Genomic DNA, 22,439 nt, shown 5'->3' on the forward strand with positions numbered 1-22,439 from the left:
ACGTTGAACTATGCTCATACTGTCCAGGTCAATCCCTCTTATAAAAATAGAGCATCAGTTAGGCACATTATAAATAAATGTGCAACACTGGGTTTGTTGGGAATACATATCTTAAGGGCATAATATCATATCCAAACCTGGTTATCTTTTTGCCATCTTCATGATGCACAGCTTTGTCCAGGACGGCCTCTAAACCCTAAACATTGAAAGACGTACAATGTCAGTACAAAGGAAGCCTCGCAAGTTAAACTATCCATGATTAGAGACATAGTAAACAGTGGAAAGTGCAGAACTTGAGAGTGCATGAGGTACCAAGCACATCGGTTACTAAAGAATAATATGTACCTTGATGTCAGCACCACCTGCAAGATTATGAAGTTCCTCAACAGATGCAATGGATGTCTCTTTAGCCTGGTTAAGTTGATCTCCTAGAGTCATTTCTTTCTCATTTTGGTCTGCCGCAGAAGTTTCTTCAGCTTCTGTATTTGAATTTTGTGTTGTAATGGCTTCTGTATTTCCAACAGAAGCAGATGATGAAACCTGAAGGTCCTGCGAGAAATTACAAAACAGTGTAAAAAAACAAAATTGAAACAGAATATGAGAATGAACATCCAGAATATAAGATTTAAATCCGCACCGGATCAGTCTCCATTCTCCTGAATATGATGCTGATCATCTGCGTAAGCATTGCCTTTGATGTAGCTTGGTTGACAGGACTCTTACTACAAGTTCAAACTATGATTCATTAGCTGCTTTGAAATTGATATTGGGAACCTAATTATAAATAAAATAAAATAGGTACCTGTGCAGAGCAGACTCTGATAACTCCCAGCAAAGGTTCCCCATGTACTGCATTTGAAACAATATTTAATGATTGTAAGAACTATTTCTTGCCCTTCAATTTCTAGACAAGTATCAAACATTCATACGTCCATACAGAATATAAATGTGCTGATTGCATATGTACAATTGCACAAAGCATGAGCGACACTGAGTGCTGATGTACATGAGCAAACTACATGGATAGACAGACACAATGAACTAGAAAAATAAACTCCTACCCAGCGCAAGGTCCCTTGTTCCCATCATCTGTCTTTCCAGACAGACATAAGATTCCACAATTTCATGTAAACTCAATTATGATTATTCATAATGGCAAAGACCAAAGAGAGCTGCAGAGCTGGAAAAGTAATCAATTGTAAGAATCCATACCTTATCAGCAATTACTTTCTCATTTCTCGGGCCTTCTGCTTCAGCTTCTCCAGCCTCTCCCTCTGATAAAAGCTGACAGGGAGTTCAGTCTATGTGAGGAAGCCATGAGCTGCTTAGCTAGAAGCTACAAAGACCATGGTTGATGACAATATAGGTATGCAGCTCACTAACCAAATTAGGATGCCATCAGCTTGACAAGTCCAAGTCTCCAATGCCATTCTGAATGTGAACTGTACGAGTAGCCTGTTACAATTCTGTATACGATAAAAGCTTAATTAATAAAAAGGTAATAAATTTACAAAATATCAAAAGATGAACCTGAGGGGCCAGCAAGGGATGTCCTACCAGGAAATCAATGCGCCACCAATTCATCCAACTTTGGTGTTCGGGATGTGAGAAATCTTGGCCCACTGCTCGCCTGTTTCTTCTCTGTAAAGGTTTTCGAGAATGGGAGAGCTGCTGATGCGCAACTTCTGTAGTGGTGTCTTCCACAGGAAGTCCGGCAGTGCTTTTAGCTCCTGACAGCCATACACTGTCAATTCAGAAAGGCATGGCATGATTGTAATCTTCTCAGAGTTCTCCTCTTCCACTCCTTCCCACTCTTCCCATGACCACATGGATTCGATGGTGAGTTTCTTCAGCTTGGGGAATGATATGAAAATGGAAGATGACGAGGTTTTCCCTAGTTCTATTCCCAAAAACTCAACTCCTACCTTCTCAACTCCATGGAGACCCCGAATAGTCAATGATTCAAGGGACGCCAGTTTCCCTAAAGAAGGCAAAACCTGACAATCGCAAACTTCAAGGGAGAGCACTCTCAGGCTGTGTAAAGACGACAACCATGGGGAGAAGGCCTCGGCTTTATACCTCCAGATGGTTAAAGATTCCAAACCTGGATGCGGCTCTAACCCATTCATAATTTCTCTACCCAAACCTGGATCAAGGTTTCCACCAAGAGGGAACAGTAGATTCAATTCCAAGAGGTGAGGCTTATTCACCAGAATTGCTGCATTCTCCGCCATCTTTGGATTCCCCGTAATCTCAATCTCAAGACTCCCTTGAAGCTGGTTCAAGTCTTTCAGATCTTCCAACTTGTTTCCTTCAACAGCTCCGACACGAAACACATCTAGCGTTTGTAGATCTCTTAATTTCTCAATCCCTTTGATTAACCTTACGGAACAGCCTCGAAGATGAAGATGCCTCAAGTTAATTAGCCTTCGCACATCTATTTCCTCGAGACTCTGGCAACCATAAAGTCGCAAGGTTTGCAGGTTGTATAAGCTACCAATGACGCTCGGTAATTCTTTCAATTTACTATTACCGGATAAATCAAGATACCTCAAATGTATCAATTCACCTATCTTCTTGGGAATGGACAGATTTCTTCGATTATCCAATAAGGTTAATGTTCTAAGGCTTTTCAATTCTACAATCAAGTCAAACATTAGCTGACCTGAAAGAATGGGCTTGTCTATTAGAACAGTGAAGGTACGTAATCTTTTATAACTGAGCAGACAATCTAAAAAAGAGTCAGATGCATGTACCAAGGTCAAATGATGAATTTTATCATTTGACACCTCCTCTCTCTCGCTAGCATCAAACTCAAGACGTTTGATTTCATTTTCGGTCAAATATTGCAGAAAGTCATGTACAATATCATGAATTTTGCATGTTACATTTTCATAACCTCCATAACTCTCATCATCGATATTAATATCTTGAAAGAATGACCGCAACACCAAATCATCAAAATAATTTTGACCGACTATCCTCCATTCTTTGTTTCCTTTGACATGCAGATAATCTTGTGACATCCACAACTCAATCAATTGATCCTTATCATAAACGTAATCTTTTGGAAATATAACACAATACAAAAGACATCGTTTAGTTGCTAGAGTCAAGTCATGATAACTTAGTAGTAGTGGTCGAAAAACATCTTGTTGTATCTCTTTTAGTTCCCATGTTTCACTCTTTAAAACAGCTTGCCATTCCTGAATTTTTTTCTTATTGCGCATGAGGCTTCCTAATGTCTTTGCAGCAAGAGGCAACCCATTGCACCGTTTCACAATCTCTAACCCCATATCTTTAAACTCTTTAGACACACTACTCTCATCCATGTCTGCACTGTAGTAGAACAGTAACAAACAAAATGCTTCACTCAACTCCTTCAAAAGGATCATTTGAGTTCTTGCTTTCATAAAAGTAGCAACATTCTCATTTCGAGTGGTCACTAATACCCTACTACCCATAGCACCTTTTTGTAAAGGTTTGATTAATTCTTCCCATTGACTACGTGTTGGGTTCCACACATAGCAATTTATATATGCACTGTGTAAGAGTTTGCAACTCATTTGAGGTATTATTTCTATCTAGACCTTCAATGATAGCTTTAGCAATTTTGATCTCTTCAAAAGGGTCTGAAACACATACCCATATGTTCTTGTCAAAATGAGATTTGATCTTATCATCATTATAGACAATTTGGGCAAGAGTTGTTTTCCCCATACCCCCCATCCCTACAATAGGGATGATCAGAGGAACCTCGTTTTCTTCACTACTCTCACTTAGCAGCTTGCTAATGATGAGATTTTTTTCATTTTCTCGACCAAATGTTCTAATATGGGGAAGAGAAGTAGTTTTTGGTCTTTGAGGTAGTTCAGGGACTGCCCTTGTGGTGGTTTGAAAGTTAAAACTTTGTTTGTTTTGATCGATCAAAGCTAATCTTTCATTCAGTTCCTTTATCTTCGCAGCAATTTCATGACGAAGAAATAACGGATAATCGACTTTGCCGAAGCGAAAGCAAGAGGAAGGAAAAGGGAAGCATACCTTCTTCTTATTACTAAGAGCTTTTGAGCTTTGTTTTTCTTGTTTCTCCAGTTGACGTCTGAGAACTTTAGTGATCCACTCATCCAGCACATCATCCATGTCGAAGGAAACATCATTTAGCTTATTCAGCCAAAGCTTCACGCTGGTATCCATCTCTTGCCTCTGCTCTGCGTCCTCCAGCACAGCGTGAATAGCTTCGAGTTTCTCGGTGAGATTTTTGATTTCTTGCTTGACCCCGACCACCAGCTTCATCTCTTGTTCGATCTTGTCAAGGGCGAGAGCAGCCAAACGCTCCAGTAGAACGTCAACTAGGACTCCGGCCATGTTCTTAATTGAAGCAGCTAACTAGGGTTTGAGAAACGAGAATGATCGAAAATGGAAGACTGAAAAGAGAGGAATGTAGAATAATGAGTGTGCTATCGTCTTGATTGTCTCTCCATTTTATAAGATCGCTGATACATAACTTTGTCAACAAGGCGAAGAATGCAAAACGTCTCCAACCAAGATACCCAACTTCCATAACAGGGAAAAACTGATTCTCCCGTTTCTTTGAGTTAACCAAAAGAAATGATAAAGAATAATACTTTACTTTCATATTCAGTTTTGGTCAGATTTTCTCGAGTAACATGAAGGTCTAGAATTTTGTGTTGTCTTTTCCCTGGAGATGTTCTAATGGACTTCTAAGATGCTCAAAATTTTGGTAGAAGTTGGCCGGCTCAGCATGGCATGCATCAACATAGATTTGCTTTAAATCTTGGACCTAAATTAACATTTACTTTGAGTTGGGACGACCGACTCGAATGACTGATATGGAGAGAATTCGAAAAATAAGGGATCTCTGCTCTTTCAATACTGTTTTTGGGTGACTTGGTGCCTCAGCTGCTTGAATCAGCTTCAACCTATGTTTACCCAAATAACCGAAAAACCTTGGAAGCTATCTGGATATGGAAGTTGATGGCTGCAAATGACTATACAACGCATATACAAGGGATCCCTTTTTTTGACATATATGAGGGATCAAGTATTATACAAACTTTTTAATCACATATCAACATCTCCACCGTTCAATATTTAGATGTATATATGTAGATCATTTCTGCAAAATTTCATCCCATTTGGTGATCGTTAAAGCTTCGAACTAACTGAAATCAATTGATGGATCAAATCTGCCAAACCTGAACCGTTCATGCCTATAATTTTAATTCGCAGTTTTGAACACCTTGACGATCACCAATTTGGATGAAATTTTACAGAAGTGATATACATATTAGGACCTAAAAACTGAACGGTTAAGATTGAAAAATGTGATTAAAAAGTAGGTCTAATGTTTGATCCCTCATATATGTCAAAAAAGGGATCTCTTAGTAGAAGGGCCCTATATATATATATATATATATATATATATATATGGCCGGAAAGATGTTCTTATGCTCAATATCTAGCTACAACACGGTCAGATTTAACTCGTCCACTAAATTTGTAACTAGCACCTTACATTACTGAGGATCACTCACCAATGTTTCAGCCTCATTGAACGAAATAGAAGAAATCTTTTCCCTGCAACTGATCTCTATGAGGACTGCAGTTCATGATAGTGTGACATATCTAGGAACAACACTCTGCATAACACCTATAATATTTCGAATTTGGGATCGAACATTTGTTTTTGTATCACATTTTTGATGTGGTGAAACTAAACAACAATTTATTTTTCTGAATCAGAGGATAGATTTCGTTCAACATATTAGCATATATACCAGGCTAAACATGACACTGGTTTTGACAATGCAGGACATATCACAAGAATTTGCTGCCAGAACTCAGATGGTGTGACCTTGTGATCAAGAGTTTCATTTAGTACATGAAGAACGTTATGTCTCGTTTTGTTTCACCAAAAATTCTTTCGCCCCATCCCGTCATCGACGGAACCAATGACCTTTTCTTTGGAAAATACATATCTCAAACTAACCTTTAACCAAAAAAATCCAGAATATTACAGAATTTCCGTAATTAATAAACTAAATTTCTTCAGAAGAGTGGAGTGTGGACTGGACTTGGTAAACGATCACAAAACGGAAACAAACTCAACACATTACTCGCATTACGAACATTCTAGACCTATTCCAGACTATATAAAAGCCCCAAGCACCTCTGAGCCTGTGACAAGTGACACACACATTACTACCCTAATCACATTCTCACTCCTTGAGATCTTGATCCGTACACAATGACCGGAAAAGGAGAGGGACCGGCGATTGGAATCGACCTCGGCACCACTTATTCTTGCGTCGGAGTGTGGCAGCACGACCGTGTTGAGATCATAGCCAACGATCAGGGCAACCGAACAACGCCGTCTTATGTGGCGTTCACTGACACCGAGCGTTTGATCGGTGATGCTGCAAAGAACCAGGTCGCCATGAACCCTATCAACACCGTCTTTGGTACGTAACGTTTCGAATTGTGCTGCTTATATACATTGTGATTTGATATTATATATGACTGGTTCAATGTGTTGTAAATCTGTGCTCGTTTGGATAATTAAAGAGTCTCTTTCAAATAAGATCATTAGCTTCTTGGACATTTTCTGTGCTTGAATGAATACCTTGTTTTCGTTTTAACTTGATGCTGAAATTGTATTAGAAATTGATTGAACGTACAGTTACTTTATGGAAATGAAATACATTACAGCAAGGACCAACGAATCCGAAACAAAGAATTTTATAGCAATGTAACAGACAAGTATGCTTGTGATGGATTGTTTGCCTACACTAGCTAGCTCGATGATCAGAGTTTTGTAAATTTGTCAATTTTGATATTAATATTGTATTGGACAACCTGTCAATGTTATAATTTGGAAGTTTGGATTCGATTCGAACCAATGTGGTAGAATTTAGTAGCCTATGTGGTTTGTTCTTGGCGTCTTATAAGAAACAAGAGGGTTTTGAAATTGTAGATGGTTATTTTTTTGGAGCTGTCTAGTGTATGAAGTTTACTGTGGTTGTTTTTGTTGTTTTGAGGATACTGTCCGTGTTCTAGCTTGTCAATTTTATGCAGTGTTTTCTAAATGGATTTGGTTATCTTCACAGATGCTAAGCGGTTGATTGGAAGGAGATTTAGCGACTCTTCTGTTCAGGGTGACATGAAGCTATGGCCTTTCAAGCTCACTGCTGGCCCTAGTGACAAGCCGATGATTACAGTAAGTTACAAAGCGGAGGACAAACAGTTTGCTGCGGAAGAGATTTCATCTATGGTTCTTATTAAGATGAGGGAGATTGCAGAGGCTTATCTCGGCTCATCAATCAAGAATGCAGTTGTGACTGTGCCTGCTTACTTCAATGATTCTCAGAGACAGGCTACAAAGGATGCTGGTGTCATTGCTGGCCTTAATGTGATGCGTATTATCAATGAGCCTACAGCTGCTGCCATTGCATACGGTCTTGACAAGAAGGCAACTAGTGTGGGAGAGAAGAATGTGTTGATTTTCGATCTTGGTGGAGGTACTTTTGATGTCTCTCTACTTACCATTGAAGAAGGTATCTTTGAGGTGAAGTCTACTGCTGGAGATACCCATTTGGGTGGAGAGGATTTTGATAATAGGATGGTGAACCATTTTGTTCAAGAGTTTAAGAGGAAGAACAAGAAGGACATCAGTGGAAACCCAAGAGCTCTTAGGAGGTTGAGGACATCTTGTGAAAGAGCAAAGAGGACTCTCTCATCCACTGCACAGACTACAATTGAGATTGACTCCCTGTTTGAGGGTATCGATTTTTATTCAACCATTACGCGTGCTAGGTTTGAAGAGCTTAACATGGATTTGTTTAGGAAGTGTATGGAACCAGTTGAGAAGTGTTTGAGGGATGCGAAGATGGACAAGAGCACAGTCCATGATGTTGTACTTGTGGGTGGTTCTACCAGGATTCCTAAAGTACAGCAATTGTTGCAAGACTTCTTCAACGGAAAGGAACTGTGCAAAAGCATCAACCCAGACGAAGCTGTTGCTTATGGAGCTGCTGTGCAGGCTGCTATTCTTAGCGGTGAGGGTAATGAGAAGGTGCAGGACCTATTGCTTCTTGATGTGACTCCTCTGTCCTTGGGTTTGGAAACAGCTGGAGGTGTGATGACTGTGTTGATTCCGAGGAATACAACCATTCCAACCAAGAAAGAGCAAGTGTTCTCTACTTATTCAGATAATCAGCCTGGTGTCTTGATCCAGGTTTATGAGGGTGAGCGGACAAGGACTCGTGACAACAATTTGCTCGGCAAGTTTGAGCTCTCTGGCATTCCTCCAGCTCCTAGGGGAGTCCCTCAGATTACTGTTTGCTTTGACATTGACGCCAATGGCATTCTCAATGTGTCTGCTGAGGACAAGACCACAGGGCAGAAGAACAAAATTACTATTACCAATGACAAGGGAAGGCTGTCCAAAGAAGAGATTGAGAAGATGGTCCAAGAGGCTGAGAAGTACAAAGCAGAAGACGAGGATCACAAGAAGAAGGTCGAGGCTAAGAATGCTCTTGAGAACTACGCTTACAACATGAGGAACACCATCAAGGATGACAAGATTGCATCAAAGATTGACCCATCAGACAAAAAGAAGATTGAAGATGCAATTGAGGAGGCCATTCACTGGCTCGATAATAATCAGCTAGCAGAGGCTGATGAATTCGAGGACAAGATGAAGGAGCTTGAGAGTCTTTGCAACCCTATCATTGCCAAGATGTACCAGGGTGGTGCTGCTCCTGACATGAGTGGTGGAGCGGATGCTGATGTTCCTCCTTCTGGTGGAAGTGGTGCTGGTCCGAAGATTGAAGAAGTCGACTAAGGTGGTTCTGTTAGTTTTTGTTTTGGAAAACTGGTGGGTTTTAGGATTTTAGTTTGATTATGCTGTAGTGTTAGTATAATTTTCCCTATGGTACTTTCGAACACTTTTTTGCCCGGATATTTATGATGTTTCTTGCTAAGTTTGCTAACATGTTTGCCAATGAACCCTATCCAACATGTTTCTTTTATTTTGATGCATTCTTCTTCCCATATAAAAATGAGATTTGGGCAGTGGCCTCCTAACTTTCAGCTAAGAATAGTCCAGGCCATTTTGAATCTGTCTCATAATCGAGAGTTGAAGGGTCCATGTTGTTTGTCTGAGGAGGCCTAAAACTGCGAATTTTCTGCATTGTCTGAAAGGAGGAGGTTTTAGCTTTTAAGCCTTTTTGTAAACAGAATACATAGAAATCCTTATGCTTTCTTTGGTCAGTTCATAGAAACCCTTATGTTGTCTTTCCATCTTATGAACTGAAAGCAAGAGTGGTAACTGGTAACTGGAAATCAAGCTTATATTGATTGGTTTAAGTTGGTTTCGCTTCTGTTATATTCTGGAAAATTGGCGGTTTTAGGATTTCAGTTTGGTTTTGCTGCAGTATGTCGGTACAGTATGTGCTTTTGAACATTTGCCAACATCTTTATGATGTTACTTGTTAAGTTTGTTAAGCATGATTACCTATGAAACCTATCTGTAACAAGTTTATTGTATTGTAAAAATGAGATCCCGTCAAAAAGGTTTAGTTCTTAGCAAAATAACCTGTTCTTATGCCCTAGCTCTTTCTGCTAACAAGAGTCCAGGCAATTATGAATCTTGCCCATGATCAAACGTTGCTAAAACAGATTATGTCATGCTAAACCTCCTCACAATATTTGAGGTTTAGCATTGCAGAAAATTAGCATGACTTTTAGGAACCGGTCCTTCAAGGCTTCAACAGATTATGTAGAAATCCTTATGTTGTCTTTGGTCAGTTCATGACTTGGACTATTATACAGAAGGTTCTCGCAGTAGTATGAATTGAAGGGTGGAACAACAATATTAACAGGGAACCAGAATCAAAAAATTCTTTCCATAAAAATATGTCAAAATGAAAAAACAAAGACACGTAACTGATATAGAACAGCCATGATACCTTGTCAGGCTAAACCACTATGGCTTGAGACCTCCTTAACAGCATCCATTTCCATTTCTACAAGTTGACGGCAGAATGATTCAACATCACGTGCCTCTTCCTTCAAGTTAAATCTGAACTCCTTCCACTGGTACTGACCAATGTCTCCCTTCGACAATGGACCGGCAACCTTGCTCAATACCTCAAATCCCTTGTGATCGACAGACAGCATGTATGCATCCTTCCAATAAAAGATGAATTAACAAGGTAAGGTCTTCCAGTAAAACAGGTGATAACGCATATCTAGTACAAAGTACGAGTAAACCTTTAACTGAAGCTAGTCATATAGTATATTATTGATAAAGAAATACACGAAGTTATACCTTAGCATTTGCATTCTTGTATGTCAAACAAAAAAGCGTCAGGGCTCTGCGTCTTGCTACACTCTGATTTATCCCATCAATAAGCTTAGCAGATAAACAAGCTGGACATGAAAATATTTCAGGAGTGAGAGATGCTACAGTTTTAGCTTGTCATACAGTCATAGAGCTAAAAAATGAGTATGAATCACTCAAAAGCCAATCAAATATATTTCACCTAACGGATCTGCTTTACATTGACCCATGTCTTCTTCATCAATTTCATGAGTGCTTCCATTTCCATCAATGTACATGCAAGATCTGGACATTGAAAACCTTAAGTAAGAGGAAGTCGACACTGACATTACTCCATCCCTTGCTAAAACTGATTTAATTACTGACTGATATGATCCATAAAATGATACCATCAAGGATACTGATGAAATCTTTATATCAGCATTTATTAACAATGTTCTGCATAGAATACAGAGCAGTATCCAAAATATTCTTACCTCTGGTTGAACTTATAAACTATGTACTTTTCATCCCCTTCCAAGAGATCCTTAAGGTTTTCACTCCGCGAAGTACGACTATGATCAGAAGAACTTAATACACCTGACACTGTATAACTGGAAGCACTGATTGCTCTCTGTTCCGATTGCATGACTTCTCTAAGGACTTTTGTTGCGGACTGAGCCTATATCAAGAACAATAACAGCCTAGTTAATGAATATATTATCACCATCCCAATAAGCTAATTGCCAAATTTGAGAGTTGAAGTTCCTACTCATCGCTTAAATAGTTGTATCTAATGAGGTCAGATACATCATCCTGAGCTTAATGTTAGCATTCATTCTTTGTTTTAGTGTCCTTATAGTGGATTTAATGAATTGACCTTGATTAACAATGTTAATAGGTGCAAGATCCTATGAAAGGCCATCTGGAGGTGCTCTCTATTTTCAGCATTCCTACACAGTCTGGACCAGCAAACATTTGGCACAGGCTTGCAATCATCTAATGTTAAATAGTTGACTAATTGGTTGCTTTAGGAAGGCAATCAGTTGCAGGATCAAATGAAGTAGTAAAACTACACTAAATATCAAGATTTGAAATAATGAACATGGATCTAGCATGTTGAAATAAGAGAATTTGGGAATAGGAATTATATTGTTCTAAAAGAGCAAGAGTGTTGGAGGGATAAGGATATAAGATTATAAGTTCTAAAAGAGCAAGAGTGTTGGAGGGACAAGGATATAAGATTATAAGGTTACCTTTTCATCAGTTAAAGGAACAACATCTCCAGTCAGAGCAACTCGATCTGGTAACTGAAAGTTTAGAAAAATCAATGATTAGGTAGCTTTAGATAAAAAATAAATTAAAAAAAAAAAACCGTTAGACGCTTCATGTTACAACAATGCCCTATGATACTATGAAACAAAGCCTTTTAGACTAAATATTGGGCATAAAACATGTATCATTCAATTAGCCAATTTTGGAGAAGGGATACAATTCTACCTTCTTTATTGATCTAAGTAAACCTGCCAGTGGCCCTGGGATGGGACTAGCCACAGAAAAAGAACCCCGTTCATCAACAATTAAGTTCTGCAGATAAAAAAAACCAATAAGAGGAAAAGAACCAATAGACAACAGAATCCAATCTTTGTGTGCAGAAACCTCAAAGGTACTTAATTGGAAGATTAAGAAAGCAATTATTGATGTCAGAAGGTAAAGATAATCACTTGAAACATTATGAAATGAGCTTACCACATTGTGCAACTCCTTCTCTGGTATCCAAATGTACGGCTTCCCTCTTTTGCATATGTACTTGATCTTTGATGTGTAAATGTCCTCCTTGCTAAGACAGCCATACAGAGAAAACAACAAGAGTCAATATCTGAGCCACTGACACTATATTCCCAAAAATTGATTCTTTTAGTTCGCTAAATACTAACCACTGAACAAAGCTCAAGACCAAACCAGACAAAAGCTGCAAACAAGAATCAGAAAACTGAAAGGTTTGAGCAAATGGGTGTACCTTCCTTTAGCATCAGCCTTGATGGTATTCAGCTGCCCTCGCCAATTCGCAGACAGTATACTCTGCAATAGTTCCAACCAAAAATCACACCAAAACTAATGAAAATCAATACTAACAACACAAAATTCCCACAAAACTAGAAGAGAATACAAAAAGGGTCACCTTGCATTTCTCTGCAAATGTCAACACCGTCGCCTTGTTCGTCTTCATAACTAGTTCCCCTCCTAAACTGAGCAATAGGCCAAAGCGGGGTCAGGGTTTTAGGGTGGGGGCTCTGGGTATTAGAACAAACCCAAAACGCCACCGTTTCACTTAAAGGTGAAACCTTTAGTTAACAAATAGGGACCCACTCATAAAAAAGGAAGAAGCTATAAATAACAGAACGGAGAAGAAAGAGTGACGTAAAGCTCGCGACTTGGGATCTGTCTCCGGCGAACTGAACCACCGCCATGGATTCCGGTCAGCCTTTCGAGAGAGAAAAGCACGTGACTTACTTGCAGATGATGTACCAGATCCTCCCCCACCAGTACCAGACTCAAGAGATCAACCGCCTCACTCTCGCCTACTTCGTCGTCTCCGGCCTCGACCTCCTCCGCTCTCTCGACTGCGTACGTCATCCTCAATCCAAGCTCCAATACGTCTCCGTTTTGGGATTCTAGTTTTTTTTTTTTTTTGGTTTGCTGATTTGGATTTTGGATTTTTCAGATTGATAAGAATGCGGTAGCTGATTGGGTTCTGTCGCTGCAAGCTCGCCCTAGAGATTGTGACGAAGTTAACAATGGTATGGATTTGAATTGAGGTTAATGGTTTTGTTTGAGATTTAATTTTGTAAATTATAGGAATAAAAATTGAGTCTTTGATTTGGTGCAGGGCAATTCTATGGGTTTTGTGGTTCTAGAAGCTCTCAGTTTAATCCAGATGATAATAATGTGGTATGGAGTCTGTACCACCATTCTTAATCTGTTTTTTATTTTTTGGTTGTTATAGTGGAATTTTGATCAATTCAGCTAAGAAAATATGAGGATAAGTGTATGCGTGAGTTAGTGATTTGGTGTGGTTAATTTTTACAGACTTTGAATTCGAGTATCTGTAACTTGGCTAGCACGTATTCTGCCTTGGCTATACTGAAAATTATCGGCTACGACTTGTCTAATATCAAGTCTGAGTGGTTATTGAAGTCAATGAGAAACCTTCAACAACCTGATGGGAGGTATGGTGAAAGTTGTAGTTTTATAAAATGAGTCTACTTCTATTATTTTTGGGATGTTATGAATTGGATTGATTTACTGATGATTTCAACTGAATTTGGCAGTTTTATGCCTATACATACAGGGGCGGAGACTGATCTTCGATTCATTTATTGTGCTGGTAAGAGAGGAAAAACAGTTGTGGATTTAGTGTTTAGGTTGTTCAATTCAATATTTTTGACAATGTGGTATGAATTTAGTTGGTTGATGTACCAGCTGCGATTTGTCATATGTTGGGAAATTGGAGTGGCATGGACAAAGAGAAAGCCAAGGAGTACATCATAAATTGCCAGGTCTGTCTAGCTACTGTAGTGATCTTAGGCAGTCTATCTACTTATCTCATTACTTTTTTGTCCTATTCACATTGTATATCTTGCTTCTAGTGTTTGATCAGTACATTTCCGAATCTCAGATATTTATTATCACCGTATTGATACTTATACATAACCGACATTGATCTTTCAGTCATATGATGGTGGATTTGGCTTGACTCCTGGTGCAGAATCCCATGGTGAGTTGAAACATGGATCTAGAAATGCATAACTATTTTCATTAGGTAGTATATGTGGTCTGGATAACTTTCCTTTCAGTCCTGGAAACTTGTTCTGTAGTATTGGTATCATGTCGTTAGAGATGATATTTAACTAAGACATGCTGAATAAGTCAAAAATGCAACCAGAAATTCAAGACATACTGAGTTTTTCTCAAACACTCCTTTATTGACACACAAAGTCTTATGTTTCTCTTTGTAGTTATTGCGGTACTTGATATATTTCCCCGGACAAGTTTTACTATAAATATTTGCATCTCATTTCAATAATGAGTTACTTGTGCTTATTCAATGTTGATGAGAACATAGCCATGTCTTTCCCTCTTTCCTTACCCCTCAGACCATTTACAGTTGGGTGTTTGTTTGTTGATATTTTGCTCGAGTCTTGTCGACGAGTAGTTACCAAAGAGGAAATAGAATAAGAACATGACCAGACATCTTATTTAAAGTCATAGAGTTCAACTCTGCATCTTGTTCTGAAGTCATAGAATTCAACTCTGCATCTTCTCCAATGATATAATGTTCTTTCTTGTGGCACAGGTGGTGCAATTTATTGTGGTATTACATCTCTCCGGTTGATGGGGTTCCTTGAAGAGGATTTACTTTCCAAAAATATATCGTCCTCCATAATAAATGTGCCTATGCTGTTGGTTTGGTGTTTACAGGTTTATTTTCTCCCCTAATCTCTTTAATCATTATCAGTTTCCCAGATATTGTAAGCTTTTAGCATTCCAGCAAGTAAACAATTGACAGGCATGTGGGCTGTTTAAAGCTTTGAGAAGAACTCATTCCTTTTTTTTTTTATTACCTTCCTCGCGTATGTATAAGACCAAATCCAATTGAAATCTGCAAATTAAGATTCTGGAATCAACAGTCCCTGACATTTGCATTCTCCTTGTTTACTTTTCCGTTCTTATTACCTTTTCTCACCTATCATTCATGTATACACTGCAGAGGCAAGCAGCTGATGGTGGATTCCAGGGTAGACCCAACAAGCCTAGTGACACATGTTATGCATTTTGGTATGTGGATGAATATCTTGTGGGTTTCTGGAATAGCTGGAATATAGAATATTTGGAATTCTGTAACTTGACAAGGAATATCTGTTTGTATAGGATTGCATCAATTTTGAAGATTTTAGGGGGGCACAAATTGATTGACCAGAAAGCTTTGCGTGGATTCTTAATAACTTGTCAGTCTGAGGTGCTTTGTTTCTCTTTTTCTCATACTAACCTGTGATGATGGAATAATGCACATTTTCTTTAGATTTGCCTTGTTATTACTACATATAGGAAAAAAAAAAAAAAACGCTATTTGACCAATCTCTTCTCACGCATGATATAAACGATATTCTGAGGTTATTGATGTTAGAGGCTCTGCTAGCATCCCTTGTGGGTTATCCTAGTATTCACTTTTTAAATATTGGAAACATCATTCATACATTAATACATTGAATATAAAAAGGGAAGTTCATGTTCTAAGGAAGCAAGTCAGTACATAAGTCAAGTATAGTGCTTGATTTGCATGGAAATTTTTCAGATGATTTAGTTCATGTGATACTATGGAAGTATGAATCTCTGTTCTATTTTCTTCCCTGCTATTGGTTATAACTCCTGACCTTTGTTCATATATGTGTTTCCATCAGTATGGTGGTTTCAGCAAATTTCCAGGGGAACTGCCAGATCTGTATCACTCGTACTATGGGTTTACAGCATTCAGCCTTCTCGAAGAACCTGGCCTCAGTTCACTCTGTGTTGAGCTAGGAATGACGGATCTTGCTGCTATAGGAATCTAACTTATTCTTCATATTCGTTTCGTTGGAGTGTGTTTCCACTTTCCACATATTCAATTGTGTAATTAACAATATATTGTCATTCATGTATTCTACAATGATTGTAAAGTACAGATTCTTAGTTATAAGTTACAACTGCAAATATTGTTTTTGGAAGGGCAAAATATGAGTTACAAAAATGAATACCGCTTCCATGGATGCAACAGTATGCTTTCTGTATTCTCCATTGTACAATGTGATAAAGTTGGAGACGACTTCCGAAAATTCATTTTATCAGAGCATCATTGAAACACACAACATCTATATATAATGACATGAAGATACACATTTTCTCAACATCCTTTTTGTCATTCTGTTACCAATTACTAGACAAAGAGCAGCTCGTCGCACTCGATCAAGCAAGTATTTTGATCTTTGTATTCTTGTCGTGTTTTGATGTAGTGGAAATCCATGGCAGTTTATATTTATAGATGAAACTGCTGGACTGCAATCAGCTAGCAAATCAGTTTATATTTGTAGTGCTCACCAGGACATTGTCCCATAACACAGCATGAAACTGCTAGACTGCAATCAGCTTTCTAAAACGTTATTGTAATCTAAAGTGAAGAACTGGCGCATTGCAGGCTGTTTACATTTATAGATGCCTCAAATACGCACTTGGTAAATGGTAGAACATTTGGAGAGGGTGTCTGAGGACGTATGCATTAAAGTCCGAAAGCTCATGATTTCAGCCAAGAATCCATCAACATTGCCCATACAAAAGGACAGTAACAAAGTAAAAGCCTATAATGATTCTTCAAGGTGGGAATATGCACCTTTCGGCAAATTCCCACAAGGCACTTTCACGGGCATTTGCTTTGGCTTTGTTGTTTAGGTAAAAGCCTAAAGGCATCTCTCTCACTTCATCAACTTTGTCATGTATCGCAGGTGGTATGCATCCGGCATCCCCATAAATTAGTTATTTGTCATGTCAGCATGTATATCCATGTTCTATGTTTATTTAGTAAGCTGGTAACTCCAGGTTTAACATTAACTAAACCTTCAACACCTACCTAGTGGGAAAAACATGCCAGAACAATATGGTCACAATGATTGTTTATGCATTTTCTTACTGATAAAGCAGGAACTAGACTTTGGTCCCAAAATGAGCCTTATGAAATTACAGCATTATTTGATGGGATGTTCTATAGTATTCTGGAGTTACAGCATTATTTGATGGGCTGTTCTATAGTATTCTGGAGTTCCAATAAGGTGAAGATAATTAGCTCATTGTGTGTAACACTTTGAGTCCTATAGAATTTTTGGTATTTGGACAGAGACGATGAATAGTAGCATCCAGTCACAAGAAGATTACAGGAATCAGACAACTCAGGAGACATGGAGACTGGATAAAAACAAAGAACTCCAGTCCTCCATAGGTCCCCCACTTACAGCAGACCCATCTTTCACCATCATCTTACACAAATTGTTGCCCCCCCATTAAAATCAAATCAAGATACAATGCACTGAGGCATTACCATATTAACCTAATTCTGAAAACCCTCTAAGCACCGCTAAACAACCAAAGATAAAATCAAAAATGTAATTAATTAAGAAAAAAAAGAGAAGAGGGATCACAATGGTTCATGGAGCTCTAATGTAAAGTGGGCTTCTTGTTGACTGATGATCTGAATGCTGAAGGTGAAGAAGCTAGTGGTAGTACCTGTGAAGTGCTTGAATTGTGGTGTTGTAGATGATGAAGATGGTGATTGAGCTCCCTTTCTTTGTTCTTGTCAACAATAATGGTGATATATGATCCATCTTGATCTTCATCTTTGAAGAACTTTGACATTGGAGCTTTACTAGCTTTACTTCTTTTTTCTTCAACAGGTCCATCAATCTTCTGTAGACCCTTCTCAGCTTGTTCCTTCAATTTCAGTCTAAGTTTCTCCTCTGCTTCCTGCAAGAACTTGAACTTTGGAGGAGGTGATGACCTTATCTTGTTGAACTCTGCATCACTCTTTGATTCAAAGAGAGGAGAACTGAAACTGAATCCATGTTGGTTACGAGAGTCCAAAGGAGTAAGAGGAGGTGTGAAAAGAGTTGGAGAGCCCAAAGGAGTCAAATATGGTGTCTCCACTGTGATAAGCAAATCACTCAAACTCTTACTTCTTGACCCCTTTTGACTCCTATCACCACACTTAGACTTCCCATCTTCAGATTCCAAGTCCTCCTTTGTTTCCTCCACAATTGTGAAGAGGTGTCTTGGTGGCCCATAAGCGCTCTGCAGCCTCATAAGCTCTGCATCCAGCTCATCTTCTTCAAAGGGTTTGAGCAGCAAATCATTGTTGCTTGCTGTGTGCATATGAAGCTGAAGCTGAGTATTTGGTTCATGGACAAGAGTGTCTGTGATTCTGAATGAAGAACAAAGCTGTTGGGGGCTTTGAGCCATGTGGCTCAAAGACTTAGAAGTCCTTCTCCAGCAGAACATGTAGAACACCTCCTTTGATGGGCTGCTGTAGTCATCTTCAATATCTCTGTTGGTCAGCCTCTTCTTCCACCATAGCAAGTAGTAAAGCTCAGCAATTAGAGCCAAGAATAAGCAACCAAAAACCACACTCAAACCAAGTCCTACACTACTCAAAGATTTCATCTTTGCCTCCAAATCTCATCAGAAAAACCACTAAAATCACCTTTAAAGACACAACCTGAAAATCATACAGCTCTCCACACAACCTTTCTTCACTCTAACATTTCATCAAACACCTTCAGGAAAGTAAGCAACTAAACAGAACAGCTCCAATCTTCTATGAGAAAAAGATAAAGCTCAAGAACCTAGATATTTGTTTTACCAGTTCTCTTTATTTTGCATGCTCACTACTTTACCCACAAGCTAAAACCATCACCCAAAGGCTAAAGCCCTTCTCTTTCTCTCCAAATCACACCCTTCAAATCAAATCATGATATTACAAAAGCTTCCTGCTTTTAACCAACTAAAGAGTAAAACTGGCCCAGATAGCACATTCAGTTAATAGTACGTATCAAATGGACAAATGGCTTCACTAAACCAAAAAAACAAAAAGAAAATCAAAACTGGGAGCTCTGAAATAAACAGCAAGCTATGAAAGTGAGCAAATGGCCAAATGGCTTCACTAGTTTTATGGCTGAGAGGACTCGCTTCCTTCAAGAAACGTTCACATGGGAACACAAAGACAAAGACAGTGATATGTCATTTGATTATTTGCTAATGAAGCTCTCTAATTTGCTTAACTATACTCGTAGCCATAGCCCATAGGTTAGCATCTCATTTCATATTGTAGCAGATTTAGAGTAAAGAAAAATTCTGCTTTATTAATAAACTGAGAGTTTAACTATTAGATTTTCTGTACCTTAGTCTCCTGGGCAAGACTGTTTATGATTCCTCTGTCTTTGACTCCAAGTCATAATGCTAATGACCTTTTATCTTATAGAACTGGGGTTGACACCCCATGATTAAAAGATCTTAATCTTCTGACAAATGCACATTCCCTTTCTGTTTGCACAGAATATAATATACTGCCAATCAATTTGAGACCGTATACTGATAATTTATGTAACCTCAGCATATAAGATAAACTGGAAAAGGCAAAAGAATAGGGAGGATATTCATCTTGATTCTTGAGGTTCATCTTCTGCTGTTGCCTTGCCTATAGTTTGCTGGATACAAGTGGCTGTGGAGGGCAATCAATAGAATCAATCCATATGATCTTATGATTGAAATTTGGGACCCCTGGACCATATGTTAAAAATAATTTGTGTGCATATTTAGATACCAAACATATATTATTTTGATAGACGTGTAATTGTCTACCCTAAAGAAGTGCAATTAGTCATACTAACAGATCATAGATCACCAGAAAAACACTTGCAGCCCTTATTAAGGACATCAATACTCGCTTCAGAAAAAGAAAAAAGGAAAAAAAAAAAAAGGACATCAATATTTTGGGCCTAGGGTCTGTGGTATTTTTCAATCACAGGCTTTACACCAAGAGATAATGGCTGCTTGACCATAACAGAGCCAAGTTTAGGGAGTTAGGCCCAATGTCTATGCACATCTCCTCACCAGGAGATCTGTAGTGCAAGGTTGAATGTTTGCTGCCCTATTTCACTGATGACAATAGATAACAAAAAAAATATGAACAAACAATGCAATCCAACAATGAAATCTTTAGGAATGTTCCCTAAAGTTTTATCCTTTTCTTACGAAATTCGCTTCCGTTCATAGTCATCGAGTGAATAACCTATAAAATGGAGACGGAGTTATCGAGAAAATAGAAAGTGTTTGTAATATGCAACTTGTTCAACATTCTCAAAATACCAACTCATGATATATGTATATACAAGCTCGTATCAGTTTAGATTTTGCCTCTTCTTCATCATTTCGAGAGCGGATCATCGATGAGATCGGCTCTTGCTTACAAGTAGCCATGTTGGGGAAAACACTCTACATGTTTCATTATGTCATACACTCAAGCTGGTGTGTCACATTATTTGGATCGTAACACAAGCAACTCCCACAAATGAGCAAGTACCGTTAATGGAGGACGATCTATGCTTGTTTGCTATTCAATTAACAGAAGCAAAATGGAATCTTAATAACCTAAAGTACACTAGGTATATATGAAAGCTGCCACGGACGGCCCTATAAGGACACACCACATATGACATATATACGAGGACGAAGTCTAGAAAAAAGCATGCCAAGCGAAGCTACCTAGCTATCACTTATCTTCTTGTTTAATCATTTCCAACCTTTTAGTCACTGATGTAGATGATTAGGGTCTCAATTATACAATTCCATTGGTTGGACTATAATAAGGGTCCAGGTTACAGCCTAAAACCAGAAACCACTCGACTTATAGTGAAGGTACTATCCGGTACATTATCAACTTCAACCATCAATAATTCGTCCAAAAACAAAAACAAAGAAACAAGGATTAATAAGATTATTTTCCTTGACTAGCCATGCGATGGAGTTGTTGTAATAGTTGACACAAGCAGTGTTTGGGTGACTGCTAAAACACGATGTTATTGATGAAGTGTAACCGGAGACCTAGAAGAGGCTTAAGCACAATTTGCCGAGCTTGTGTTTCAGATTCAATCCATTCATTAGTTCTTTTTAGTTGTTCACCATAATAAATGATCATGTGAGAGCATTATTTAGTGACGGTGCTGATTCTTCACAATTCAGTTGTGCGACACCATTATCAGTCGTATGTGAAAGATTACATATGTCTAGTTCTACGACATCATCTTATTTTATTGAAATTCTTGTAAAAAAAATATAATCTATAAATTACATATATAACTCCGATTTAGGAAGAATCCTCGTCAAATCTTCCCATTATACTTTGTTGTGTTTCTTATAGTTCTACACTTCTACTAACTGAATTTAGAATGAGATTAAAAGTTGAAGAAAAGTTGTCTGATAATAAAAAGAAGTGGAAAATATCTAGAGATCAAGTGGCGTGAGGCCCAACTAATGATTTTTGGTTATCAAATAAGGGAGGTGTGGTGTTGTGAATTGTGATAAGTAGTCTTTGGACTTTGAGTGTGAACGGTGGAGCACCGTGTCTTCTTCTTATCTTGACCACTTTTGATGATACGTGTCTATGATAAGCTCCCAAGTCCCAAGTCTGTTTCACGCCGTCAGAATTTCCCTAACGGCATTGTTGTTGACCGGTAGTCGTCCTCAACTCAACGTGTGTCAAGCTGTGTCCCCCCAACCATTCCACTACTTTGTACGATTCTTCTTTGTTTTTTGACTTTTTCCATATTTATTTTCTTTATTTTAATTTTATTTTTATTTTTATAAATAAACTCAATTGCGAAACCAACCACAAGGTGAACTAAAATCCTAGGCTACACAGACCCAGTTGTACACTCAACGCTCATTCTTAGACTAGATGCTACACGACCTAACCTCAGCTAGACAACATATAATGATTATAATATCAACGAGAGTTGATGTATTGAGGTGCTTATATTTGTCGTCACATGAGTTATTTTTATTTACAGTATCTGAAACTAAATTTCTTTTTGTTTTAACAAGACAAAATGATAGCAATTTAGGATCAACATCTCATCGATAATTTTTCCGACCTTATCTACTTTGATTGGAAAAGCAGCCCAAAAAGAAACATTTTAATCACATTAGTGTTTTTTTTTATTTTAAATAACGCATAAAAGTATTTAAAAATCATGATAATACCTTAAATGGCTAATGTGTCGTCATCTCAAGCATTCAAACTGATTTAACGGTTAAGATCGGCTTACGTAGTAGCGCACTAGGGATAGTTCCCGGGTTCCGGGTCGGGTCGTACTCACAAAGGTCCAATTCCAATTGAGACGCCTGTTTTGACCCATTTCGGGCACATAATTCACTGCCACCGTTATCTAAACGCCGTTACATGCAGATGTCAACCGGTGCAGGTCTCTTCTCACTAACTCCGTCTCTTTAAACGGACTCC

General features: G+C 38.4%; 6 protein-coding genes across 6 annotated transcripts; 2 read left to right on the forward strand and 4 right to left on the reverse strand.

Annotated features, from left to right (window-relative positions):
* On the reverse strand, positions 1 to 653 carry LOC101295948 (brefeldin A-inhibited guanine nucleotide-exchange protein 5-like). Its single transcript, XM_004307496.1, has 3 exons — positions 638 to 653; positions 346 to 549; positions 1 to 196 (listed from the first exon to the last, which is right to left on the reverse strand). Exons 1-3 carry the CDS (start codon positions 650 to 652, stop codon positions 68 to 70), a joined length of 348 nt encoding a protein of 115 aa, XP_004307544.1. The 5' UTR covers position 653; the 3' UTR covers positions 1 to 67.
* A 149-nt stretch (positions 654 to 802) lies between these two features.
* LOC101300972 (putative disease resistance protein RGA4-like) lies at positions 803 to 4,365 on the reverse strand. The gene is made up of 5 exons (XM_004308826.1): positions 3,525 to 4,365; positions 1,558 to 3,469; positions 1,384 to 1,466; positions 1,213 to 1,284; positions 803 to 849 (listed from the first exon to the last, which is right to left on the reverse strand). The coding sequence occupies exons 1-2, from the start codon at positions 4,363 to 4,365 to the stop codon at positions 1,581 to 1,583; spliced, it is 2,730 nt and encodes a 909-aa protein (XP_004308874.1). The 3' UTR covers positions 803 to 849; positions 1,213 to 1,284; positions 1,384 to 1,466; positions 1,558 to 1,580.
* A 1,903-nt stretch (positions 4,366 to 6,268) lies between these two features.
* LOC101291669 (heat shock cognate 70 kDa protein-like) lies at positions 6,269 to 8,863 on the forward strand. Its single transcript, XM_004307481.1, has 2 exons — positions 6,269 to 6,482; positions 7,128 to 8,863. The coding sequence occupies exons 1-2, from the start codon at positions 6,269 to 6,271 to the stop codon at positions 8,861 to 8,863; spliced, it is 1,950 nt and encodes a 649-aa protein (XP_004307529.1).
* A 592-nt stretch (positions 8,864 to 9,455) lies between these two features.
* Positions 9,456 to 12,610, reverse strand: LOC101292842. Its single transcript, XM_004307485.1, has 9 exons — positions 12,525 to 12,610; positions 12,363 to 12,424; positions 12,092 to 12,182; positions 11,843 to 11,929; positions 11,599 to 11,652; positions 10,840 to 11,024; positions 10,566 to 10,648; positions 10,352 to 10,452; positions 9,456 to 10,209 (listed from the first exon to the last, which is right to left on the reverse strand). The coding sequence occupies exons 1-9, from the start codon at positions 12,570 to 12,572 to the stop codon at positions 9,994 to 9,996; spliced, it is 927 nt and encodes a 308-aa protein (XP_004307533.1). The 5' UTR covers positions 12,573 to 12,610; the 3' UTR covers positions 9,456 to 9,993.
* A 150-nt stretch (positions 12,611 to 12,760) lies between these two features.
* Positions 12,761 to 16,148, forward strand: LOC101292255 (geranylgeranyl transferase type-1 subunit beta-like). The gene is made up of 11 exons (XM_004307483.1): positions 12,761 to 12,970; positions 13,068 to 13,143; positions 13,233 to 13,294; positions 13,433 to 13,572; positions 13,675 to 13,730; positions 13,826 to 13,902; positions 14,075 to 14,120; positions 14,700 to 14,824; positions 15,114 to 15,181; positions 15,275 to 15,362; positions 15,805 to 16,148. The coding sequence occupies exons 1-11, from the start codon at positions 12,812 to 12,814 to the stop codon at positions 15,952 to 15,954; spliced, it is 1,047 nt and encodes a 348-aa protein (XP_004307531.1). The 5' UTR covers positions 12,761 to 12,811; the 3' UTR covers positions 15,955 to 16,148.
* A 1,106-nt stretch (positions 16,149 to 17,254) lies between these two features.
* On the reverse strand, positions 17,255 to 18,598 carry LOC101294306. The gene has a single exon (XM_004307490.1). It carries the CDS (start codon positions 18,581 to 18,583, stop codon positions 17,585 to 17,587), a length of 999 nt encoding a protein of 332 aa, XP_004307538.1. The 5' UTR covers positions 18,584 to 18,598; the 3' UTR covers positions 17,255 to 17,584.
* Between the last annotated feature and the right edge of the window lie 3,841 nt (positions 18,599 to 22,439).

Source organism: Fragaria vesca, linkage group LG7 (assembly GCF_000184155.1).
Source record: "Fragaria vesca subsp. vesca linkage group LG7, FraVesHawaii_1.0, whole genome shotgun sequence".
In the NCBI taxonomy this organism is placed as follows: Eukaryota; Viridiplantae; Streptophyta; class Magnoliopsida; order Rosales; family Rosaceae; genus Fragaria; species Fragaria vesca.